We start from the raw sequence: 27,674 nt of genomic DNA on the forward strand, positions 1-27,674 counted from the left end.
TTTATCATACACACTGTAAGGAGAGTGATCACTTAAGATAAGCCATCACCAACAGCAGGGGGGGGAAGGAGGAAAACCTTTCATGGTGACAAGCAGGTAGGCTAATTCCAGCAGTTAACAAGAATATCAGAGGAACAGTGGGGGGTGGGGTGGGAGGGAGAAATACCATGGGGAAATAGTTTTACTTTGTGTAATGACTCATCCATTCCCAGTCTCTATTCAAGCCTAAGTTAATTGTATCCAGTTTGCAAATTAATTCCAATTCAGCAGTCTCTCGTTGGAGTCTGTTTTTGAAGCTTTTTTGTTGAAGGATAGCCACTCTTAGGTCTGTGATCGAGTGACCAGAGAGATTGAAGTGTTCTCCGACTGGTTTTTGAATGTTATAATTCTTGACGTCTGATTTGTGTCCATTCATTCTTTTACGTAGAGACTGTCCAGTTTGGCCAATGTACATGGCAGAGGGGCATTGCTGGCACATGATGGCATATATCACATTGGTAGATGCACAGGTGAACGAGCCTCTGATGGTGTGGCTGATGTGATTAGGCCCTATGATGGTATCCCCTGAATAGATATGTGGACAGAGTTGGCAATGGGCTTTGTTGCAAGGATAGGTTCCTGGGTTAGTGGTTCTGTTGTGTGGTGTGTGGTTGCTGGTGAGTATTTGCTTCAGATTGGGGGGCTGTCTGTAAGCAAGGACTGGTCTGTCTCCCAAGATCTGAGAGAGCGATGGCTCGTCCTTCAGGATAGGTTGTAGATCCTTGATGATGCGTTGGAGGGGTTTTAGTTGGGGGCTGAAGGTGATGGCTAGTGGCGTTCTGTTGTTTTCTTTGTTGGGCCTGTCCTGTAGTAGGTGACTTCTGGGTACTCTTCTGGCTCTGTCAATCTGTTTCTTCACTTCAGCAGGTGGGTACTGTAGTTGTAGGAATGCATGATGGAGATCTTGTAGGTGTTTGTCTCTGTCTGAGGGGTTGGAGCAAATGCGGTTATATCGTAGCGCTTGGCTGTAGACAATGGATCGAGTGGTATGATCTGGATGAAAGCTAGAGGCATGTAGGTAGGAATAGCGGTCAGTAGGTTTCCGATATAGGGTGGTGTTTATGTGACCATCACTTATTAGCACCGTAGTGTCCAGGAAGTGGATCTCTTGTGTGGACTGGTCCAGGCTGAGGTTGATGGTGGGATGGAAATTGTTGAAATCATGGTGGAATTCCTCAAGAGCTTCTTTTCCATGGGTCCAGATGATGAAGATGTCATCAATGTAGCGCAAGTAGAGTAGGGGCATTAGGGGACGAGAGCTGAGGAAGCGTTGTTCTAAGTCAGCCATAAAAATGTTGGCATACTGTGGGGCCATGCGGGTACCCATCGCAGTGCCGCTGATTTGAAGGTATACATTGTCACCAAATGTGAAATAGTTATGGGTCAGGACAAAGTCACAAAGTTCTGCCACCAGGTTAGCCGTGACAGTATCGGGGATACTGTTCCTGACGGCTTGTAGTCCATCTTTGTGTGGAATGTTGGTGTAGAGGCTTCTACATCCATAGTGGCTAGGATGGTGTTTTTAGGAAGATCACCAATGGACTGTAGTTTCCTCAGGAAATCGGTGGTGTCTCGAAGATAGCTGGGAGTGCTGGTAACGAAGGGCCTGAGGAGGGAGTCTACATAGCCAGACAATCCTGCTGTCAGGGTGCCAATGCCTGAGATGATGGGGCGTCCAGGATTTCCAGGTTTATGGATCTTGGGTAGCAGATAGAATACCCCAGGTCCTGGCTCCAGGGGTGTGTCTGTGCGGATTTGTTCTTGTGCTTTTTCAGGGAGTTTCTTGAGCAAATGCTGTAGTTTCTTTTGGTAACTCTCAGTGGGATCAGAGGGTAATGGCTTGTAGAAAGTGGTGTTGGAGAGCTGCACTCCCAGCTATCTTCGAGACACCACCGAGACGCCACTAGCCATCACCTTCAGCCCCCAACTAAAACCCCTCCAACGCATCATCAAGGATCTACAACCTATCCTGAAGGACGAGCCATCGCTCTCTCAGATCTTGGGAGACAGACCAGTCCTTGCTTACAGACAGCCCCCCAATCTGAAGCAAATACTCACCAGCAACCACACACCACACAACAGAACCACTAACCCAGGAACCTATCCTTGCAACAAAGCCCGTTGCCAACTCTGTCCACATATCTATTCAGGGGATACCATCATAGGGCCTAATCACATCAGCCACACCATCAGAGGCTCGTTCACCTGTGCATCTACCAATGTGATATATGCCATCATGTGCCAGCAATGCCCCTCTGCCATGTACATTGGCCAAACTGGACAGTCTCTACGTAAAAGAATGAATGGACACAAATCAGACGTCAAGAATTATAACATTCAAAAACCAGTCGGAGAACACTTCAATCTCTCTGGTCACTCGATCACAGACCTAAGAGTGGCTATACTTCAACAAAAAAGCTTCAAAAACAGACTCCAACGAGAGACTGCTGAATTGGAATTAATTTGCAAACTGGATACAATTAACTTAGGCTTGAATAGAGACTGGGAATGGATGAGTCATTACACAAAGTAAAACTATTTCCCCATGGTATTTCTCCCTCCCACCCCACCCCCCACTGTTCCTCTGATATTCTTGTTAACTGCTGGAATTAGCCTACCTGCTTGTCACCATGAAAGGTTTTCCTCCTCCCCCCCCCCTGCTGTTGGTGATGGCTTATCTTAAGTGATCACTCTCCTTACAGTGTGTATGATAAACCCATTGTTTCATGTTCTCTGTGTGTGTGTATATAAATCTCTCCTCTGTTTTTTCTACCAAATGCATCCGATGAAGTGAGCTGTAGCTCACGAAAGCTTATGCTCTAATAAATTTGTTAGTCTCTAAGGTGCCACAAGTACTCCTTTTCTTTTTGCGAATACAGACTAACACGGCTGCTACTCTGAAACCAGTATATAGACAATTACAGAAAATTCATTCTTTACCATCCAGTGGTTTTGGGGGTTGGTTTGAAGGAACAGCTAAGAAGAAGGTTCCAAAGTCTGGTCGGTGGAGCATTGGCTGATGCTCAGAAGAAAGCTGGTTGGTCACATGGGGCCAGCTTGTCATGGCTTCCAGTTGCTAAGGTGTGTTACAATAGATAAAATGTCACTTTCCTAATACTGCTTTTCCACGTAAACAATTGTTGCAAAGATGTTATGTCCTCATGAATGGAAGAGAAGGGTCACAAAGGAAGGGGAGGTGTCAGTGAGACTATATCTCTATTAAAATGTGTCCATAGTATTAAAAAGTTTGAGAAATCCTGATACAAAGCATCAACAGCAAGGCAGATTTAAAAAGAGAGGCAGCATATGCAGGAAGACTCTCCTTCCCACCTCCACCCTCTCCAAACCCCTAGAATATTTAAACTCAGTCAGCCAGAGCAATTGCTACTTCATGAGAAGATGATGAGGTAACTGCCACTTAGAAATAAAAAGTATCAGAGGATTATGTCAATCAAGTTTTTGGTCTGGAGATAGCATGGAGACTACATAGTGTCTACTAGTGGTTGAGTCTCCTCTAGACAAAACTGTCCAGACTTAAAAATCTACCCATAATCTTCTATACCATTGGCTCCACCTCTGTGGTCAACCCTACTGTGGACTCTAGTGGAATGGATGAGTTCACACAGGATGGGATGTGTTTTCTACCTGATCAGGAAGGCTAGCTAAGTGGTTTGGGTGCTGGCCTGGGATTTAGGAGACTTGGGTTTGATTCCTTGCTCTGTCACAGGCTCCTGTAGTTACTTAGTTCCCCATCTGTCAGGTGTGGCTAGTAGTGCTTCAATTCCTCATGGGCTGTTGCAAAGATAAATGTATTAGATTATGAGGCATTCAGATACTGTTGTAATGGGGGCCATATACATACCTAATATATCTAGATTTTAGAGAGGTGGTACTGGATAATTGCCCATCCACCTTGAAAGCTGTCTCGGAGAGGATTCTGCAGGGGTTTTCTGTTGTGTATGTTAGGCTGTTGGAGACATTGGGGGTTGCAGCGCTATTAGCATATGAGAGTACCTGGCTGTCATAGAATCATAGAAGTGTGAGACTGGAAGGGATCTCAATAGGTAATTTAGTCCAGAGGTTCTTTTTCTTTCTGAGGCCCCCTCAATGTGCTATAAAAACTATGCCCCACCTGTTCCACAAAAACTGTTTTTGTACATATAAAAGCCAGCGTTGGGGAATAGCAAGCAGGGCAGTTGGCTCAGACCACATGCCACCGGGAGCCGCGCAAGTTTAGCTGCCCAGGCTTTGGCTTCAGCCCCGGGTGGCAGGGCTCAGGGCATTGGGCTTCAGCCTTGCATGGCAAAACTTCGGCTTTCTGCCCTGAGCCCTGGTGAGTCTAACGCTGGCCCTGCTTGGCAGACCCCTTGTAACCTGGCCCCCGGGGGTCCCACACCCCTGATTTGAGAACTGCTGATCTAGTCCAGTCCTCTACACTCAAGGCAGGGCTAAATAATAATTAGATCGTGACAAGTGTTTGTCTAACCTGTTCTTAAAACCTTCAATGACACAATCTCCCTAGGCAATTTATTCCAGTTCTTAACTACCCTGACAGCTAGGAAGTTTTTCCTAACGTCCCCAGTGTTCAAAATTTACTAAAAAAATCAACATTAACAGTCTAGTGAGCTCCTCATACAGCTCTTTAAAAACTCTTGCATCCGAGTTATCCGGATGGGCTGTTTAAAGCTGTCTTACTTTAGTAGCTGTTGTTTAACATTCTCCTTAGTTACTGTTGGACTGGAAATACAGCATAATCTGATATGAATACGTCATCCTGCTTTTTCTTTTATATAGAACAGAAATAATTATTGAACACTTCTGTCTTTTTCTGTGTTATTATTGACAGTTCTACCATTTGCATATATTAATGGACCACACACACACACACACACACACACACACACACACACACACACACACACACACACACACACACACACACACACACACACACACACACCGCCTCTCTTTATAGCTGCTGTCACTTCCCCTCTAAGCCAGGTTGGTATTTTAACCAGCACAACCTTCTTTCTTGATGGTGGTTTTCTGGACATCTAGTAAAATGCTCTTAAAGAGTTCCCAATTATCATTTAGATCTTTCTCTCTAAATTCTTTCTCCCAACTGAATTGGCTCATAGTTGCTTTCAGTTTTGTGAAATTGGCCCTTTTTAAAGCACCAATTATATATTTTACTGGTCTGGATTTTATTCTGTTTGCACATCGTACATGTGATCGTCACGATCATTTGTACTTAACCTGCTATTAATTTTTAGCTCTGTGATCAATTCTTCATCTGTCAAGATGAAGTGTCATATAAAATTCCCCCATCTTGGATGTAACACTTTTTGAATTAGGAAAGTGTTATCTGTAATGGAATCATGAGGGTAAGAGTGAATGGGTTGTAAAAGGAGGTAAAGTGCTTATACTTTCAGCAACTGTGGCAGAGTAAAGGTACATATGTTAATGGAGTCTAGTGGGGCATTGTTGAAGGTGGGCAGAGTTAAGATTACATGACCAATATTAACTGCTTTTCATGATTTTCAGAAGTTTGAATTTTGCTCAACTCCAAGGGGACGACATACCACCACACTACCTTAACTCTGCATTAACGTCAGAGTTGTTTTTTTTTTTTTTTTTTGTCATCAAATTATCTGATCTCTCCTTCCCCAACTCTTCCCACATGTTACATTGTTTTATATTACAACCAGACCATTGAGTAGGCCCCTACATTAACCCAATATAAACAAAATATACTACTTTACAAAAAACCTGCAGAAAGTTTTAAAAATCAACTAAAACACACTTTTTGGATTCTACCCAAAGTGCTTGTGTTTGTTTTTGTACTCCCTTTAGTGGCGCTTCAGCGGTTGACCCAATACAATAATGATGGACTCTTCCCAAATGCCTGAGACAAATGGTAATTCAGATTGGAACAAAGTTACTTTCTTAGATCAGTTTGATATGTACTGTTTCTTTTAAAATGCCTAAGCTGTTACAGGCAAAAACTTGCTCAGCTAAGCCTCAAGATGTGTCTTGTTTACCTATGTTAAGCAGTGAAGTGAGACCCAAACCTTGCAATTATCATAGTCTTATCCATGGTACAAAATTAAGGAAAGTAACAGTTTAAGAAGGCTGGTTATCTTGGTTGTTTGACTTGCATTGTTACTTCTATCATAACTGTATGCATAATATTCTACACATTAATTAAATGTGATGTCCTTGATCCATTGCCCAATGTTTGCCTTAAAATAATCACAGGCTTCAGTCCTGCAGCCTGAATGAGTGAACCCCTGTGCCCATGTAGAGCCCCATGTATTGACTTCAGTGGAAGTCCTTGTGATTTGTAAGGGTGGGAGAATGAGATCATAGGGCTGAAGTCTTAGTGATCTTGTTTGAACCTGGGTTAGTGACAAATCTTGGGGGAGTAGGAGAGGACAAAGGGCCACAGCAAACAGTATGCAGTTTCTGAGTTTGGTGATGCTTTCCCCCTTTGAGGGGGGGAAGTTTATGGGCCTCACTAATATTTTTTTCATCATTAATATTTTAAGCAGTCTTATTATTGGTTAAGCACTGCAAATGTTGTTGGCTATTGGGTCTAAAAGAAGACCTGAGGTGCTTACACCCTAATTCGATCTTTTTCAAAGCTTGAAGTATTGAGCCACCATTTTTCTGCATATGGGTTAGGAAAACTGTTTGTAGCATCATGGCTCCATAATACCTCTTTGCCAGGTCATATGTTTGCGGGGCGGAAGACAAGGTGTCCACTCTCTTTTTACAGTTACCTAGATAAAGAGGCAAAGGCACTCTGGTACTATGTGAGCATGGTATGAAAACCTGGATAATCAACCTGCTTTATTGAGCTTGCTATTGTTAGAGGGTAAATGGCGCATCCAGATTTTGAAGCCAACACTTCATGAAGGTGAACATAGTTGTGGAGAAGAGAATTCAGACTCTTTTCCAAGGCTGAGTTAATGGGGGAGCAGCTTGTTGGTATACATTGGGCAGGGTCTCAGAGATGACCTGCAAAAGTTTTTGTTTTAATTGGGATTTTTACCTATAGTTTCTTTATGATTGACAAAGAAGGCCTGACATGCCTGTGTGTGGGGTTTTTTAACCTTACAAACAAACATCAGGAAGGTCAATATGAAGTCTGCTCTCCTCAGGTTTTGCTAGGGCGTTCTTGGAGGATGTGGTGTCAACTCTCGCACCTAAAGTAACATTTTTTTAGGTATTGAAGGAAATGGGTGTTAACAATATTTAAAACTATTTAATAGTCTGAATATAGAAATGCATTCCCCTGTCGGTTGTTCCGGTTTTGAGATTTTTGACTGCTTTTGTAATTCTCCAGACACCATAGAGCCTTCTAGAGTGAACAAAATCTAACTTCTAACGTGCAAGCAAAAAAAAAATTCCCCCAAACCCCTAAAAAAAAGCCCAGCACTACTTTGAGCATTATTAAGGCATTATAAAGAATAAAAAGACACATTCTGTTTGTTTTTCCCTCTCTTCCCTCTGCAGGTCACTTTTAACATTAGACAAAGCTTTAGACAGTATAGAAGCATAGATTCTGTGGAACAGTCTGGGAAATGTTAACAACTGCAGAAACCCTCAGAAATCACGGGATCTTCATTCCCCTCATTCTCCTCTCATTGTCTGTGATTTCTGTGATTTTTCCACTGGCCCTGCTCTTTAGCTGCAATGAATTATCAAATACTGAGGTAGAAGATGAAAATATACACACAAAGAATTTAACAAAGGCAGCCATGTTAATTTTTATTCCATTTGAAATGCAGGGAAAAAATCATTTTCCAAATGGAAAAGGACAAAATCGGTGGGAAAAGAAATGTTCTTTTCAAGCTTCTAAGAGCAGTGACAATGGCGAGAAAAAATACTATAAAAGTAGGCAGTTCCTTTTTCAAAATTTTGTTTTTAGTGTATTATGCATGATTCATTCTGCACAAATGCTTTTTTGAAATCCTAAGTGATTGAGCATAACATGGCAAGTCTTATTCCACCTTTGCTATGTTGCACTCTACATTATTTTTTGGTTGGGCTACATGGCTGTTCTGCCAGGTCCGTAGTATAATTTTTGAATACATTCATTCTTCCCTTATTTGCCATTTTTAATGTCAAGCATTGCACATAAGATGTTCTGCCGTTGCTATGCAACTGCTAAATCCAATATTTAATATTAATAAAAACTGAGTGGCATTAACATCAGTAAGAACAGTGGGCTAGCAAACTACAATTGTACGATATCCAGGCTGTAAAACTCGGCCGTGATTGCAATATGCTGTTGCATGCATGACAAACTGTGGGGCATGAGTCATCGTCAGGCACTATTTTAAGAATGGTGAGTTTGAGTTGAATCTCTGAGCTCCATTGATTTTTTTTTTTTTTTTTAACAACAAAAAAGTTAAAAGATGTGAGGTTGATTGGCCATATTACCTTAGGGTTTATTTCATAAGTGAATTGTTATGGGTCATTATCCCATCAATCATAGTAAAGAGGTCAAAATTTGGAACGTAAGGGTCAATGCCCTGATTCTTCTATTTTTTCTTCTCTTAGGTAAGGTGGGTCTGCCCTTTCCCATTGTTCCTGCCACTTCTTGAAGCCTGAATTGGCTCTTTTGGAGATAGTGCTGCTTGTCTGCTTGACAAGGTGCTGCTTGATGGGATCTTTTTTCTTTATCTCGTTAAATAATCCTTCCTCTGATGTTCTCTCATCTCTTCCCTCTTCCTCTTCACAGTTGCCATTTTTTCACCTTGGCTCTCCTCCCCAGCTCTTCTAGCATTGGATATTCACATCAGTCTCCATGTTCATACTAGAGGTACTACCGCCATTGAGATCATACCTTGGCAGTGCTTTTAGCATCTAAATGGCATCAAATGCTAGAAGTGCTTCCAGGGTCTTAGATCTGATGTCGAATATTGTTAATGCTTCTAGTGTTGCACAAGAACTGTAGCTAGCATCATATGGGGGAGTAGTGCTGTTTGTGGTCTCCACTGAGACCCCGACCATGCTGTCCAAAGGATAAGACGTGACATCAGGTCAGGATTCTGTATGCACAGGAAACAGTGCTGCCTTCTGAAATAACTGCTCTTTTCCAATATTAAGCTTGGTTTCTTTAAATCAACTTGAATTCTAGCCAATTTAAAAACAAAACTCGAAAGTAGTTTCAGGCCTGAAACCCCCTGCCAGTTTCTGTGGTTTTACAATCACATTTTCTCCTCAGTTTCAAAAATTATTTTCTCTCCTATTGCTGTGTTTGAAAGACCCACACAAACAGGAGAAACTGATGAACTGACTGTACACAAAGTGCTATCAAATGCACAGAGTAACTATATTTAGATATTTTTTCTTTGATTTTTTTTTTTCAGTTATAATCTTAGGAGTCACTTCTGGCAGCAGTAGGTAAAACATTTTCATACAGAAATAGGATTGAGTTGACTGTCTCCCTTTTTAAGACTGTCTTTGCTCTTTCAGTATTCACTCACTTTTAACTTGTCTTCTGGTCAATATTGGGTAGTTAATGCCTCTGAAGACTTTGCTGCTAGGTAGGATTTAGATTAATATTGACTTTATATAGTGGCACTAATATAGGAGGGAGGGTTAATCTTTTTCTGAGGGAATTAAAATTGATTAGCACTTAAGAAAGGCATAGAACATTGTATGAGGGTAATTTGGACTATATAGAAGATGTAGGCCGGTGACACTGAATATATAATTATTTGAATTTGTTTCTTATGTGGTATAGGATTGCTGAAATTCTCTTCCTTTTAGGATTCTTCCTCCGCAAGACGTTATGAGGGAGAAGTTTGAAAATAGGCTAGAGTCAATGTTGAAATTCAGACTGTTGAGATTTAGAACAAGGCACAGAATCATTTGTGATGAAGAGGCCAAAGGGCTTTTCACTAGGAAAATATACATCCTTTGAAATTGAATTTCGAATATTTTAGAATGAATATTTTGGGAAAGTGCCTTGAATTGAGAGGTACATTGTAGAAACTAAAACTTCACATTATCTTTCCAAAATCATTTCCCTTATGTCTAACATGGTTCTATATTGTAATCCAATTATCTGTAAAAGTACTGTAATGAAACTGGACTCTAGGTTTCGTTATGATTTTTTTGGTAGTTCAGTCATTTCAGCTGACCTATAGATCTTGGGAATACTAGGAGAAAACATGTTCGCATTTGTTCTTTTTTCAGAGTAGCAGCCGTGTTAGTCTGTATTCGCAAAAAGAAAAGGAGTACTTGTGGCATCTTGGAGACTAACAAATTTATTTGAGCATAAGCTTTCGTGAGCTGCAGCTCACTTCATCGGATGTTCTTGGAATAGATAAATACAGGACTGCTATTGTAAATATTCTGGTAGTGACGTCCTTAATCTAGAAAGCTAACAATTCTTTTCTTTGCTTTTAGGGTTTGAAAGTATTCTAGAAGGGCTGTTTGGACCTGGATTATTAAAAGATCTCTGTTTGTTTAAAGGTATTCAGTCTTTATTTTTGTGTCTTGTTCTGCGTTTCTAACCACAGAAGCAATTTCAGCTCTGCCTCTAGAAAATGTGTGTTACCGTGGTGATTTCTGCTTTTTTTTTTCCCTCCCCCCAGGCAGTGCTCACAGTTAGTTTCATATTGGCTAAAATTACTAATGAATGTGCGTTCATCTTTATGTAGCTGGCAGTGTATTTGGCGTTGCTTAGAAAAAACAGGTTCATTGTGCGTAGATCAACTGTATATAGTTTTGTAATATTCTGGGATTTAAAACATGTCAGAAACTAAATCTGCATCTGCAGAATCTAGGGAAGAATGTTGTGAAACAGGTATTTATTGGTTTGTCTTTTGGCACCAGTAAATTGTGGTTTATGAATATGAAGTAATTTGCTATTCCTCTGATTTACAGACTGTGAGCCCGAAGGTGTTTCTGATTGGTCTTTTGATGAAAATTGTCTTTTCTGCTGCTTGCGAAGAGAAAAAGTGAAGGTAACAATGCAGATGTGTAAAGCTAGTAGGTTATGCTTTTTTTCCACTTGTCCCAGTTATATAGAAATATAATTATGTAACTGGAGGAGGATCTGTCGTTCCCCCTAACACTCCTCTTTCCCTCTTAAAATTTTTTTCCATTGGTAAACCTAATACAAGTTAAAGGGCAAAGATTTCTCTCTTCTTGTGTAATTTCTCTGTGTGTGTGGTGTATGTTGTTTGGTTTTTTGTTTGTTTTTGTTTTAAAGGACTATCTGGAAAGAAAGTATGGTTCACATGCTCCATTGTAAGCATTGCAGCTTGCACATCTACACTATAGTCAGTGACTGCCCTCCTCTGTGGCATGGAGATGCAGAGCCCCAGCATGCAGTCTTGTTCCATATCCTGGGACCTGTTTTTCTCTGAATAAAAAGGCTCATCTACATAAGAGTCTTTTGCCAAGCTTGTAACCAAGTCACAGCCTGGATGTGGAGGAGCACAATCTGTGTCCACACACAAGTTTTGTAGCCAGACTGTATCCATGCTTGCAACAAGTGCTAGCACATGGTCACTGCTCAGTCCATGTGCAGAAATGTGGTTCTGTAATGTAGGCAGGAAGGCTTAACTGTCTCAGTGAAATCTGGCTAGCTGGTCCTCTGCTCCGGCTTCTTTCTGCAGGAAGTGATCGCATAATGTAATATACCATGTGGTCTATTAGCAGGTTCTCCCAGCACACTTAAAAAAAAAAAAATAATGACAAAGCCTTCTCGGCAACAGCTCAAGGCAGTGTGGTTTGTGCAAATAGGAAGTGCCTTACTGTTGTATGTTGCTGGCTCTTAGCTGCTGTTAGCCACAATACTCATGACATTGCCACCTTCCACTTACTTTTATATTAAGATTTTTTATTAAGGCTCTCGGGGGGGGGGGGGAAGAAAACAGACTCAGATCTGTTTTGAGAGGGGTACCTTGTCTTCCTTTAAGAGACACCCCTGACCAACACAGTGAGTTCTGAATACGATCTGCTTTGTTAGAGTAATGCTGTACTATTGTGGTAGCTGTTGTCATAAGAACATAAGAGTGGCCATACTGGGTCAGATCAGTGGTCCATCTAGCTTTGGAGGGAGTGAACTGAACAGAGCAATTATTGAGTGATCCATCCTCTGTCATCCAGTCCTGGCTTCTAGCCGTTAAAGGTTTAGGGATACCCTGAGCATTGGCTGGCATCCCTGTCTGTCTTGGCTTTATAGTCATTGATGGACCTATCTTCCATGAATTTATCTAATTCTTTTTTCAAGCCAGTTATTTCTTTTGGCCTTCACAACATCCCCTGGCAATGAGTTCCACAGGTTGATCATGTGTTGCATGAAGAAGTACTTCCTTATGTTTGTTTCAGACCTGCTGCCTATTAATTTCATTGGGTGACCCCTGGTTTTGGTATTATGTCAAGGGGTAAATAACATTTCCCTTTTTATTTTTTCTCCACACCAGTCAAGATTTTATAGACCTCTGTCTCCCTTCAGTCATCTCTTTTCCAAGCTGAATAGTCCCAGTATTCTTAATCTGAACTCGGGTGGAAGCTGTTCCATACTCCTCCTCATTTTTATTGTCCTTCTCTGTACCTTTTCCAATTCTAATATATCTTTTTTTTTTTAAGAACATAAGAACAGCCAGACTGGGTCAGACGAAAGATCCATGTAGCCCAGGATCCTGTCTTTTGACTGTGGCCAATGCCAAGGGCCCCAGAGGGAATGAACAGAACAGGAAATCGTCAAGTGATCCTTCCCTCATCGCCCATTCCCAGCTTCTGGCAAGCAGAGGCTAGGGACACCATCCCTTCCATCCTGGCTAATAGCCATTGATGGACCTGTCCTCCATGAACTTATCCAGTTCTTTTTTGAGATGGGGTGACCAGAACTGTACTAAGAATTCAAGGTGTGGTTGTACTATAGATTTCTGTGGTGGCATTATGATATTTTCTGTTTTATTATCTATCCCTTTGCTACTGGTTACTAACATTCTGTTAGCTTTTTTGACTCTTGCTGCATGTTAGTAAATGTTTTTAGAGAACTATCCACGATGACTCCCAGACCTCTTTCTTGAGTGGTCACAGCTAATTTAGACCCCATTATTTTGGTATGTATAGTTGGGATTATGTTTTCCAGTGTGCATTACTTAGTATTTATTGACATTGACTTTCATCTGCCATTTTTTTGCCCAGTCACGTTTTTTTTGAGATTCCTTTGTAACTCTTCACAGTCTGCTTTGGAGGGACTAACTATCTTGAGTAATTTTGTATCATCTGCAAATTTTGCCCTCTCACTGTTTATCCCTTTTTCCAGATAGAAACTGGCTTCAGTATAGATTTTGGGGGACACTGCTATTTACTTCTCTCCACTGTGAAAACAGACCATTTATTCCTACCCTTTGTTTCCTATCTTTTAACCAATCACTGATCCATGAGAGGATCGTCCCTCTTATCCCATGACTCCTTACTTTGCTTAAGAACCTTTGGTGAGGGACCTTTGTGAAAGTCCAAGTAAACTATAGCCACTGGATCCCCCTTGCTTGTTGATTCCCTGCTCCTCCCCAAGAATTCTAACAGATTATGAGGCATGATTTCCCTTTACAAAAGCTGTATTGACTCTTTCCCCAACAAATCATGTTCATCTATGTGTCTGATAATTCTGTTCTTTGCTGTAGTTTCAACCAGTTTTCCTGGTACTGAAGTTATACTACCTGTAATTGCCACTGGAGCCTTTTAAAAAAAAATCAGTGTCACATTGGCTATCCTCCAGTCATCTGGTGTAGAGGCTGATTTAAGCAATAGGTTACATATCCCATTTAGTAGTTCTGCAATTTCATTTTGAGTTGCTTTAGAACTCTTGGCTGAATCCCATCTGCTCCTGGTGACTTACTACTGTTTCATTTATCAATTTGTTCCAAAACCGCACGAAATGCAAACTCTGTGAATCAAATTCATCCTTGGTGTAGCTCCATTGAAGACAATGGATTTACATCAAGGATGAGCTTGGCTCTATTATCAGGAGCTGATACGAGGCTGGGAGGCCCATCTGTGGAAGTGGAATCCGATGGCGGATAAGCAGATTTGAGAAGGATTTGGGTGACTCTGAATTGCCTGTTTAGACAAACAGTCCCACAGAAAATAAAGATACTGAAAGGCCTGGTATTGCTTGGTGCACGGCAAAAATCTAAGACAAGAGCATCTACAATTTGGTCCATTTTGTGCAAATCAGGTATGGTCCTCTTGTTCCTGTCCCATTGCTAATACAGCCCTTAGCTGAAAGCTTGGATGTCCCCGCTGTATTGTGAATATAGCATGCTAGTTTTTTCTTTAATATCAACACATGGTTCCAGTTGTAAACAGGACTTGACTGTCATGTACATTGAGTGAGATAAATCTTAAAGTACAGACGTTAATGTGCAGCAAATGTTAACTCTTTGGGGTCACTTTACTTAGTGCTTAATTTGTGCCAGGGCTGAATCCTGGGACCTCTAAGCTTGGCAGTTCATAGCCCCAGTGTCTGTGGGCTTGCATGTCAGTTATGAAAGTAAAAAAATTGTTTGAGCCCTGGCACCTCTTTCATTACAGATTAATCTCTTATACTGTGTGGCATTTTTAAACAAGTGAGTAGAAAAAATGCAGGACAGGCCACATTTGTACTGTTGGGTGGAGTTCTGCTCTCACTGGTCAAAGGAAATTTTAGAAATAAACACGCAGGAGGGGAATGCAGCAAAAGAACACTCGAAATAACATAGGGACTTGAGGCTCTTCATTATCCAAACATGTTAGGCCCGAGGAGGATTTGGATTTAAGATTCTGAATAGGCTGGAGAGATGTTCCAAGGCTAAGTTGAGTGTCAGTCATCATAGAATTAGACAGAGTTTATTTATCAAAAGAATTAAACAGATGGAAGAAGGTGAGAGCGGCTGCAGTATCAGAAATGTGTAGATTCCAAGGCCAGAAGGGATCATTATGGTCATTTAGTCCAGCGTTTCTCAAATGCGGCCACCAGGGACTTTTCTTGCGACCACAGCCTACAGGGCTGGGGGCGGGGTCAAAGTCGCAGCCACTCCCCCTCCCTGTTGCTCCTGGATGTCTTGCCTTGGTGTTGGTTACTTGGGGTGCCACCCTCTGGAGACACCTGGGGCACAACGCTGGAGGAGCAGGCACCCAGTGGGTTCTCCATCTTCCCAAGGGCGGTGGGGCTCAGGCTTTGGGCTTCAGCCCTGGGGTGGCGGGGTGGCAGGCTCCGGCTGCGGGGGGCTAGAGCCTAAAGCCCCGCCACAGGAGTCTGAGGTCTGCTGCTGTGCAGCCAGAGCTCGGGACTGGAGCCTGAAGCCCCGCAGCCGGAGCCAGCCACCGGACTCTGAGGCCACCAAAATTTTGTCCTGTGAACCCCTGATCTAGTCTGACCTTCACACTGGTATGAATTCATAACTGGTAGCCCAATAACTGGAGGCAGCTAGTAAGGCTCCCTGTACTGCTGTGTTTCTTAAAAAGTAGATTCTGCTGTCTCTCTCACAGTGTCAAAGGAATCTGTAGGATCATACTTTTAACTTCCCTGTTAATGCAGTAAAAATAATCCTGTTAGTAGGTTCTCCTCCCCAGGCCCACTGTGGGTTTAAACATTAGAGCCTCTTTTGGAACCCTTGGGATTTCCCATTTATCCCTCCCTTCCTTTCATGGTGGCTCTGTGTCATGAAGATCATCCCTCTGGAGGAGAGATGGATGTGGTTGGGCAATGCCACTTCAGAGAAATGACTTGAGGAATGTGAATTGCTTTCTTTCCCATGGAAAGATGGATCTGCCTATGCAGCATTCCAACCCTTGCTGGTGTCCTTAGCGCCATATGTAACCCCAAGTGTGATATTTTTGAGGGGGCTGCAGACAGTATGGTATATAACCATATATTTTATTACTTCAAGTAAAAAAGTCCTGGAGATTAAATTGTGAATTAAATTATAAAGGATGCCATTTCACTTGACGCATGTGTGTGTGTCTTCAGCTGAAGGACAGAGTTTAATTATGGATAGTACTGGTTTGTTTGAACTCTCTTCCTTCCAATAAACTACTTCAACCATATCTCTGGCTTATTTTAGGGAGTTCTAGGTTGCAATTTCTATAACAGTGCTGTAATTATTTTGTAATTCTAGCACAGACGTGAGATTTCAGTCAGCTTGAATACTCTCTGTACTGCCTGACTGCTTTACACGATATTCTATATGTTCAGTTCACATCCTTTCTTTTAACGGTGTTAGGAAGGGAGCTGGACAGCACAGAGTGGATTGAGTTGGTGCTGTTTTGGTGTAGTTACAGAATTAGAGTTGTGTAATTGAAATTGCAGCCTGGAGAAAACAATTGCACACTGTCCAGCTTTATGGTGTTGGTCAGTACCTTCTTCCCCTTTCCAAGCCCTCACTTATCTCCCATCATCATCCTTACTGTTTCTGTCTGGGGGACTAGATGGCACAATGAGTTGATGCACTTCCAGAGATGTATGTTTAAATTCTGAGATCAGAAGTAAAAATTATTTTCATAGTCCTTTCCTAGTCCTCTTTTGTCCACATCAGTCACCACATGACTCGGCATGACAAGCAGACTGTACTCAAAGAAAGCTCAGGATTGGTATGACAGTGGGTGGTGCAGGCCAAGATTGAGGTGCCTTAGCAGAGCTATTTAGGAGAAAAGCCTGCCCTTGCTCTTGATTCAGTCAGATTCACACAGATTTTTTTAAAAGGAGAGAAAACAATCTTTCTAACTGAAGTATACTGAAAAGAGTAATGTATTTGTAGCAGTTGTTTAGAGGATGGAGTGGGGAGTACGCTATGAAAATTTGTGGATTACATGATGTTCATCGAGGGATAGCAAATGCATTGGATGAGAATATTCAAAAATAAAACAATCTTTTTAAATTGGAGAAATGGCCTGAAATAATGAAATGTACAAATGAGTCATTTGGAAGGAATAATGAAATACACAAATATAATAATACCTAGCTTGTATATAGCACAGTTTGTCAGTAGATCTCAAAGTACTTTACAAAGGAAGTCAATATCTTTATCCCCATTTTACAGAGGGGGAAACTGAAGCACACAGAGATGAAGTGATTTGCCTAAAGTTACCCAGCAGGCCAGTGGTAGACCTGGGAATGGAACCCAGGTCTCCAGAGTTCCACTCCAGTGCTCTATCCACTATGCTGCACTGCCTCTTTTGTTTAAAGTGCCTTTGTAAATAGTGGGAGATAACTGGGAAACGTCTCCCAAACTCGGGCGCTGGCAGCTTCCCAGAATCCAAAGAGTTACACCTAATTTGTATAGCATTTCACACTTTTTAAAATGAATTTGTCATAACACCTTCCTTGCACCAAACAATGTAAAATATAATATGGACAAATATCAACTCAAATTTACAATCTGCAAAAATGACATTTAAAAAGAACTACCCCACTTTCTTATACACACCACACACACGTGGATGTACACGGAAGGGAATATGCCTTTCCAACTCAACCAATCTACTCAGAGAGAGAGAGAGAGAAAGAGAGAGAGAGAGAGAGTAAATATAGAACATTATTATGTATAGTAGAACCTAGCTAATTCTTACTTTGCTAAACTGAAAACCTGGTAATTTGCAATATCCAGTGGCCTCCATCCATTTTATAGCAAAGATTTAATAGACAATGTGTGAATATACTACAGTACAAATATAATTAAGGTTTGCCAAATAATTCATACCAACTGCACTTTTAAAAATAAATGAACACGTACACTTCTAGACTTTTGACTTTAGGTTTCTTAATTACAGTTTTCTAATTTTTTTTTTAAATAAAAATTGTAGTGACACATGCACACTTCTCTCTCTATCGTAATGAAGCTTTTTGTTTTGGAATATTCTTGAAACCAACCAGTTGCTCTCAGTTGAGTTGTAAGAGGGATTTCATGAGCTTGTGATTCTTCTGTTCGTTCCAGTTTGGTGGCAATATTGTGAATCTAGAAGGTTATTCTCCATTTAAAAGTTGGCGTTATGTGTCTTGCCACAGACGGTACTCAGGTCGTGCTCAGTTTGCTTGGAAGCTGTGCAAAATGTGGGGGTGGGATGAGAATTATTTTCTGTGTGTTCTGTCATCTACTTCGTATAGAACTAAAAGTTCTCAATGAAGATTAAGTGTTTGAAGCCAGTTTCTTGGCCAAATGCACGGTGAAATATTCAGCCTTTTCTCTGTCCTAGGTATCCCTCGTTTCCTCTACTGCTAGCATACTGGAAAAAAGCACTGATTACCCTCTTTAGGTTTATATTTAATATTTTGGCCTTTCCAACATACTGCATTTCATGATTTTGTTGTTGTTGATGTGACTTAAGGTTTAAACCTTAATTATCAAGATGGGTCTATTGGATAGGCAGTCATTGCATAACTACAAGTTTTTGTTGAAAAACCTCTTATTATAATGGTGCTGGTTTAAAGAGTGCTTGATAGCTGTGAGTGATGTATTAATGTGGCAGGGGGAGAGAGCTTACAAACATTTCATTTCATTACTTTTTTTTTTTCTTTGCAGGAACACCTACTCAGTCTGGATGAGCCAGCTTCGGAAGCTGGGCAAAAAGCTCTACTTAGACAAGAGCAAGCAAAAATCATTCGGTTTGAGAGGCAAGCAGAAGAGTTCCTCAATGCAGTCTTTTACAGAAAAGGTTGGTCCTAGTGAAAGAATGGCATCTCTGACCTGGCCCTTTGCATGCAGTACTAGTGTCTCAAAGATGGGCTGTTGGAGTTTTCAACATTTATTCAGTGTTTTCAGTTACTTTACCCCTTTAATGTGTTTAGTTTTAGAAAGGGGTAAAGAGAAAACCGTCTTCTCTCTGAGGGTCTGGGAGAGACACCTATTACAAGCCCTAAAACCATCCTGGCAAGAGCACTGGGTTGTTTGGGTTTTTTTGCATTTTGACGGAGCAGTCTTCAATATTTGCCCAGCAGAATGGTCCCTCTAATCCAATGCAAGGGTAAATGGAGAGTTTGATGGAAGCTGTAGTTCCCTGATGCTGAACTGTCAAGTCCTAGCAACAGTTAGGTCACAGATGGGCTGCTCTAATTTACACCACTGCCATAAGCTACCACTGGACCTCCACACTAGTGAAGGATAGGTGTGGCAGAGCGCTGGAGCTCTGTGCTCCACCCTACTGAGGCGAGAGGGAGGTAGAGAGAGAGAGATGCAGGATTTAGCTCCACTGGATTTGCACCAATGGGGAGTTCCCCTGCGCAGAGAGAATTTGCCACTGTCAACTTGTAGCTCAAGCAGACTGAAGAATGCAGTTCATTGTCTGTCTTGGCCTTTGTTTAGTGTTTGTTTGTGTTTGGTTTGTTCAGCTACATGACAGTAACAGCATGCTTCCCTGCCTGGCAGCGTCCTGGGCTTGGCAGGGGCTGCAGCTGGGGCTGCACTCTTCAGCCCCGAGGCTTCTGCTGGGGGCTGTAGTCAGGGCCATATGCCCCAGCTCCATGGTATCCCAGTCTTGGGGGAGGGGCTGTTGCCGGGGCTGCACCCCTCAGCCCCATGGCTTCCATCAGGGGCTGTAGGTGGGGCCGCGCGCCTCAACCCCACAGCTTCCACTGGGGGCTGCAGCTTGGACCGTCTGCCCCTCCCTTGCAGCGTCCTGGGCTTGGCAGGGGCTGCAGCTGGGGCCATGTACCTCAGCCCCATGGCTTCCAGCAGGGGCTGCAGCCAGGCCGTGTGTCCTAGCCCCACAGTGTCCTGGGCTTGGTGGGGGCTGCAGTAGGGGCCGCATGTCCTAGCCCCATGGTGTCCTGGGTTTGGCAGGGACTGCGCCCCAGCCCCGCAGCGTCCTGGGCTTGGCAGGGGCTGCAGCTGGGGCCATGTACCTCAGCCCCATGGCTTCCGGCAGGGGCTGCAGCGGGGCCATGTACCTCAGCCCCATGGCTTCCGGCAGGGGCTGCAGCGGGGCCATGTACCTCAGCCCCATGGCTTCCGGCAGGGGCTGCAGCAGGGCCATGTACCTCAGCCCCATGGCTTCCGGCAGGGGCTGCAGCCAGGCCATGTGTCCTAGCCCCACAGTGTCCTGGGCTTGGTGGGGGCTGCAGTAGGGGCCGCATGTCCTAGCCCCACAGTGTCCTGGGCTTGGTGGGGGCTGCAGTAGGGGCCGCATGTCCTAGCCCCACAGTGTCCTGGGCTTGGTGGGGGCTGCAGTAGGGGCCGCATGTCCTAGCCCCACGGTGTCCTGGGCTTGGTGGGGGCTGCAGTAGGGGCCGCATGTCCTAGCCCCACGGTGTCCTGGGCTTGGTGGGGGCTGCAGTAGGGGCCGCATGTCCTAGCCCCATGGTGTCCTGGGTTTGGCAGGGACTGCGCCCCAGCCCCGCAGCATCTCGGGCTTGGCAGGGTTTGCAGCTGGGGCTGTGCACTCCAGCCCCACGGCTTTTGCAAGGGCTGCAGCAGGGGCCACGCAGCTCTGCCCGGAGGCTGCGCTGGGGGCTGTGTGCCCCCTCCCCCCCGCAGCTTCCCAGGGCCATATGCCCCCCTGCTGTGGCTGATGCTTAGTTGGGGTTGTAGTTGGGGCCATGTACCCCTGTTCTGGAGTGGGGGCTGTGTGCCCCTTGTGGCTGTGCTCCCTGCTGCAGCCACTGGAGCCGGGGCTGTCAGTTTCCCAAAATCTCCCAATGGGACTCCATTCCTTCCCCCTTCCTAGCATAAATCTCCCAATGGGACTTCATTCATTCCCCCCCACCCCCCGGTTATTTTTAGTAAAGTAACAGATAGGTCACCGGCTCCGTGAATTTTTGTTTATTGCCCGTGACCTATTCGTGACTTTTACTAAAAATAACCGTGATAAAATCTTAGCCTTACTCATGGACTGTGCTTTAGACCATTTATGTAGTCCACCAAAGTCTGTAGAATTTTTCTTTCTGTTTCAGAAAATTCTAAGCTTTTGTTAGATGTGTACTTTTATTGTAAAAAATTGTTTAATTTTCTAATTATTAACCAGTGGTGCCCAAGAGAAGTGTCCATTTGGCTTCAAGAGACAGGGCAGCTGCATCAGCAAGATTTCTGCTGCTTGCTGTTATGCTCAACTCTATTCTTCTTTAGCATTTAAATTTGAGAATTGTTTGTAAAACGGTTTGAATATATAAAGTGCTATATAAGTTCTGTGTATTTTATTTGTATTTATCATTTATATTCAGTAGTTTGTGCTCTTCTGTACTAATTCTTTATCATGAGTTAATGAGATTATCTTGAGCCACTCTATCTTGGAAGGCACATGACAGTCACTGTGTCTTTAAAGCCGCAGGTTGCAGTGATGTGTGACTGCAGGTGTATGTTCTTTGTCTTCTCTCCTTATTTGGAAATGTTAATTGGTCTAGTTATAAGCTATACCCCATGTTGTGGGCACTCTATATCTGCATGTAACCCACCTCATGTGAAATATCCCCAGGCAGCTTTAATGTTTTTGAAGAGTTCTGCATCCTCCCATGTATACCTCGAGCGGATGTGTCAAAATATTTGCCAGCAGTATCTGGGTCTGAGATCTAGGCTTCAAGAACTTTGACTCTTTTTACTCTCTTTGGCCCTATCTTGCACATCCTTCAACAGGCCTTAATAAAACCTTGAGGAAAAGGAAGATTGCACCTTAGATTAAAAGAGCCTTTATACGTCCCCTGTGTAACAACGTAAGCCTCATTAATCTATCTTGTCTGTTTCCTGTATATATTCCTTAGGTACAACTCAGCCCAAGCTAAACTCTTGGTATGCCCTGCCCTTAACAGAAAAACTTATATGAAGGGCTAGTATAATGTACAGAAATACATTAAATATTTACATATACCTTTCAGAAGTTTACGACTATTATACCAGTATAAGATTATGAAACGTGATTGTATAGTGAACTACACTTCACAGGGAGTAAAATGTTGTTGGGGGGTATTATTTATTTAGGGTTAGATTGTGGCTTGCTATATGCATCCTTGTAGAGGAGAATTTAAATCATGATTTAAATCACTATTCAGGAAGACTCGATTTAATAATGGATTTCTACATAAAAGTCCATTCTTGTTGGCTGTTATAACCTTAATACATATTCACAACTCAGAGATAGATGTAGGTTTCATTTTTAGAAGGTACACACTAAACATTTTTAAAGTAATTTAGTTGGAAAACTTTTCAGATTAGTTTTACAGCTATATCAGAAAATAAATGATTGTTTGGTTATTTCATTTACCAAAGGTAATTGAAGCAGATATTTATGAAGTCATTGGGAGGTGAACTATCTCCAGTTCAACAGGTTAATCATTAGTATTTGGAGTATTTTCTTCCCATGATGTATTAGGAGGAGAACATCACCAGACTGACATTTCAATTGTTTTATTTAACTAAAACAGCAACATTATGTATTGTGGATTTTTTTCTTCAACAGCAAACATATAATATTTTAACAAAACAAGCATATTAATTTTGAATTTAGTTAAACATTCAAGTTTTTTAAAATCAGGTTTGTTTTTGTTAAAATTGTTTTTAATTAAAATAGTTTAAATGAAATTTTTTTTTTTAAACAAGAATTAAATCGACTACCTCAGCCAGGTCAACATGAGAAACAAAATATTGGCTTCTGCAGCTAACTCAGTCGTCTTCACCTTCATTTTCCTGTTTATTCATAATCTGGAAAAGAAAAACATGCTTTCCTGCTGCTTCAGGTCCCAAATGAGTTCTCAGTTTGGAATGAATTAGTCCAAAGGAAAAAAATATTCTTTCTACACTGGCAGAAGAAGCTACTGCTGTGAGATGATCACTTCAACAGTCTCTAAATCCAAGTGCTTAAGTGACTTCCACCAGTTCACTGGTGTGGCTTTCTTTAAAACATCATCAGCAAACATATATTTCTTGAATGGTTCACCCTAAGCTCTGAAGTTTGATTGTTCGGCATTACAGAGGGATGATTGCTGGATTTCCATGTCACAGCCAACTCCTCTTCTTCGGTAGTTAAAGTTTGACCCTGATACCGAGCATTGAGAATATTTGCAAGAAAATGAGCTGGAGGTGGTGCTTGTCCCATTTGTTTTTTTTAATGCTTGTAATTTAACTCAGTCATTTCATGTTTCTCTTTTTAAGATAATAGAATATCAGGGTTGGAAGGGACCTCAGGCAATCATCTAGTCCAATCCCCTGCTCACAGCAGGACCAATCCCCAATTTTTGCCCTAGATCCCTAAATGGCTCCCTCAACAACTGAGCTCACAACCCTGAGTTTAGCAGGCCAATGCTCAAACCACTGAGCTATCCCTCCCTCCCTCAGTTCCTTCCAAATTTCAGCAGTGTCAGCAATAAACCAGCGATTTCCCTGCATTTTGTGCAAGCCTACAGAAATAGGCTTCAGGGTACTCAGCATGTGTTGAACATTTCTCTTCAGCCCAACAGTGAGAACTTTGGCTGTGACAGTGCCATCTATTTTTCCACCATTTTGTTCAGAAAGGAGATTAGGCCAATTCTTGATACAGTGCTCAAAACAGTCCACTACTGAGTTCCATCATGTGTCTTGTGGGAGCGTTAGCTTGGTTCCTCCCAAGCTGCGTATTAGACATTTGAAATTTTTTTCACAGTTTGTTACAGCTTTTACTGTTACTTCTTGTAAGTATTCTGCTGTAAGGAAGACATTCCCTTCTTCTGTTGTCACACAAGCACATACAACAGGATTATTGTGGACATTGCTCCCCCCTCAAGACTCAGGTTAACAATTTCACCTTCTAGACCTTTTGCACGCTGCTCAATTTCTCTTTCAAACACTTTATCCAGCAATTTGCCTGCGACATCTGCTCTGTTGGGTGGACTGTATCTTAATGACTGAACCGTGTTAATGAAGTATAGGTTCTCAGTCATACAGAAAGGAGAGTTTGTTGCATAAACAAACCAGGGAATTTTTTCATCAATTACCTCCTTTTGTAATCTGCAGGTTCTTATCACAAACTTATGTATGGTTATTTCTGGATGATGGAGATTTTTTTTTCTTCTTTTTGCTACAGGTGAGATATACTGTGGCTATGTGACATACGTGATGTGACTGAAAAACTATCATTGGCAGATAACTCTGAAACTATAGAAAATTATGGTGATCTTGAAGGTGGATAGTCTTCAGAATCCTGTATGTTGAGGATGGATTCTCCTAAACAAAATAACTCAAAGCAGTTATTTAATTATTATTACCATACTGTTCATTTAGTATTACTCATTTCGTTCACTGACACTCAGTACTACTTTAAAGGTGAAATTGTAAAGGAAGATCTGGCTATTTCAGCTATTTATTTTTCATCACAACTGCATCTAAAATGACAGTACCATAGAGTAACAACTATATTTTTTGCTCAAACATGAGAATTCAAGAATAGTCCAGAAGGAAGACAGGCTGTCCTTAAGAAAGAAGTATGAAATAAAAGTTTACCAACCTGAAGATCCTGAATATTCAGACATGTTCCTTTCATCATCTTTCAACGCAGCTTCCTCCTGATTTCTCATGATGACAGGTTTCAGAGTAGCAGCCGTGTTAGTCTGTATTCACAAAAAGAAAAGGAGTACTTGTGGCACCTTAGAGACTAACAAATTTATTAGAGCATAAGCTTTCGTGAGCTACAGCTCGCTTCATCGGATGCATTTGGTGGAAAATACAGAGGAGAGATTTACACACACACACACACACACACACACACACACACACACACACACACACACACACAGAACATGAAACAATGGGTTTATCATACACACTGTAAGGAGAGTGATCACTTAAGATAAGCCATCACCAGCAGCAGGGGGGGGAAGGGAGGAAAACCTTTCATGGTGACAAGCAAGGTAGGCTAATTCCAGCAGTTAACAAGAATATCAGAGGAACAGTGGGGGGTGGGGTGGGAGGGAGAGAGAAATACCATGGGGAAATAGTTTTACTTTGTGTAATGACTCATCCATTCCCAGTCTCTATTCAAGCCTAAGTTAATTGTATCCAGTTTGCAAATTAATTCCAATTCAGCAGTCTCTCATTGGAGTCTGTTTTTGAAGCTTTTTTGTTGAAGGATAGCCACTCTTAGGTCTGTGATCGAGTGACCAGAGAGATTGAAGTGTTCTCCAACTGGTTTTTGAATGTTATAATTCTTGACGTCTGATTTGTGTCCATTCATTCTTTTACGTAGAGACTGTCCAGTTTGGCCAATGTACATGGCAGAGGGGCATTGCTGGCACATGATGGCATATATCACATTGGTAGATGCGCAGGTGAACGAGCCTCTGATAGTGTGGCTGATGTGATTAGGCCCTATGATGGTATCCCCGAATAGATATGTGGACAGAGTTGGCAACGGGCTTTGTTGCAAGGATAGGTTCCTGGGTTAGTGGTTCTGTTGTGTGGTGTGTGGTTGCTGGTGAGTATTTGCTTCAGATTGGGGGGCTGTCTGTAAGCAAGGACTGGTCTGTCTCCCAAGATCTGTGAGAGTGATGGGTCGTCCTTCAGGATAGGTTGTAGATCCTTGATGATGCGTTGGAGAGGTTTTAGTTGGGGGCTGAAGGTGATGGCTAGTGGCGTTCTGTTGTTTTCTTTGTTGGGCCTGTCCTGTAGTAGGTGACTTCTGGGTACTCTTCTGGCTCTGTCAATCTGTTTCTTCACTTCAGTAGGTGGGTATTGTAGTTGTAGGAATGCATGATAGAGATCTTGTAGGTGTTTGTCTCTGTCTGAGGGGTTGGAGCAAATGCGGTTATATCATAGCGCTTGGCTGTAGACAATGGTTCGAGTGGTATGATCTGGATGGAAGCTAGAGGCATGTAGGTAGGAATAGCGGTCAGTAGGTTTCCGATATAGGGTGGTGTTTATGTGACCATCGCTTATTAGCACCGTAGTGTCCAGGAAGTGGATCTCTTGTGTGGACTGGTCCAGGCTGAGGTTGATGGTGGGATGGAAATTGTTGAAATCATGGTGGAATTCCTCAAGAGCTTCTTTTCCATGGGTCCAGATGATGAAGATGTCATCAATGTAGCGCAAGTAGAGTAGGGGCATTAGGGGACGAGAGCTGAGGAAGCGTTGTTCTAAGTCAGCCATAAAAATGTTGGCATACTGTGGGCCATGCGGGTACCCATCGCAGTGCCGCTGATTTGAAGGTATACATTGTCCCCAAATGTGAAATAGTTATGGGTCAGGACAAAGTCATAAAGTTCAGCCACCAGGTTAGCCGTGACAATATCGGGGATACTGTTCCTGACGGCTTGTAGTCCATCTTTGTGTGGAATGTTGGTGTAGAGGGCTTCTACATCCATAGTGGCTAGGATGGTGTTTTTAGGAAGATCACCAATGGACTGTAGTTTCCTCAGGAAGTCAGTGGTGTCTCGAAGATAGCTGGGAGTGCTGGTAACGAAGGGCCTGAGGAGGGAGTCTACATAGCCAGACAATCCTGCTGTCAGGGTGCCAATGCCTGAGATGATGGGGCGTCCAGGATTTCCAGGTTTATGGATCTTGGGTAGCAGATAGAATACCCCAAGTCGGGGCTCCAGAGGTGTCTGTGCAGATTTGTTCTTGTGCTTTTTCAGGGAGTTTCTTGAGCAAATGCTGTAGTTTCTTTTGGTAACTCTCAGTGGGATCAGAGGGTAATGGCTTGTAGAAAGTGGTGTTGGAGAGCTGCCTAGTAGCCTCTTGTTCATACTCCGACCTATTCATGATGACGACAGCACCTCCTTTGTCAGCCTTTTTGATTATGATGTCAGAGTTGTTTTTGAGGCTGTGGATGGCACTGTGTTCTGCATGGCTGAGGTTATGGGGTAAGCGATGCTGCTTTTCCACAATTTCAGCTCGTGCACGTCGGCGGAAGCACTCTATGTAGAAATCCAGGCTGCTGTTTCGACCTTCAGGAGGAGTCCACCCAGAATCCTTCTTTTTGTAGTGTTGGCAGGAAGGTCTCTGTGGGTTAATATGTTGGTCAGAGGTGTGTTGGAAATATTCCTTGAGTCTGAGACGTCGAAAATAGGATTCTAGGTCACCACAGAACTGTATCATGTTCGTGGGGGTGGAGGGGCAAAAGGAGAGGCCCCGAGATAGGACAGATTCCTCTGCTGGGCTAAGAGTATAGTTGGATAGATTAAGAATATTGCTGGGTGGGTTACGGGAACCCTTGTTGTGGCCCCTTGTGGCATATAGTAGTTTAGATAGCTTAGTGTCCTTTTTCTTTTGTAGAGAAGCAAAGTGTGTTTTGTAAATGGCTTGTCTAGTTTTTGTAAAGTCCAGCCACGAGGAAGTTTGTGTGGAAGGTTGGTTCTTTATGAGAGTATCCAGTTTTGAGAGCTCATTCTTAATCTTTCCCTGTTTGCTGTAGAGGATGTTGATCAGGTGGTTCCGCAGTTTCTTTGAGAGTATGTGGCACAAGCTGTCAGCATAGTCTGTGTGGTATGTAGATTGTAATGGATTTTTCAACCTGGCCTTGCATTTCTTAGTTGCACTGTTTGCATTTTGCATGCATGCCTGTCTTACCCACAGGTAGAGGAACTTCATTAAAATATTCCCCAACTGGGTTTCTTTTATGGCCTGCTGCCATTATAGGTTTTTCCTTCTAGTGAGAGAACGGTATGGTAGATCTCAAATCAGTGAAGGCTACACTCAGGAAGACCTCAATATTTCTGGAATATGCTG

General features: G+C 42.5%; 1 protein-coding gene across 1 annotated transcript in view; it reads left to right on the forward strand.

Annotated features, from left to right (window-relative positions):
• Positions 1-27,674, forward strand: part of LCOR (ligand dependent nuclear receptor corepressor) — a 91,259-nt gene that overhangs the window by 42,644 nt on the left and 20,941 nt on the right. Inside the window, exons 2-4 of the mRNA XM_038408599.2 lie at positions 10,465-10,530; positions 10,945-11,024; positions 18,579-18,711. Coding sequence (XP_038264527.2) covers positions 10,465-10,530; positions 10,945-11,024; positions 18,579-18,711 — 279 coding nt within the window. The remainder of the gene's footprint in view (positions 1-10,464; positions 10,531-10,944; positions 11,025-18,578; positions 18,712-27,674) is intronic.

The sequence above is a fragment of the Dermochelys coriacea genome, chromosome 7 (assembly GCF_009764565.3).
Source record: "Dermochelys coriacea isolate rDerCor1 chromosome 7, rDerCor1.pri.v4, whole genome shotgun sequence".
Taxonomy (NCBI): Eukaryota; Metazoa; Chordata; order Testudines; family Dermochelyidae; genus Dermochelys; species Dermochelys coriacea.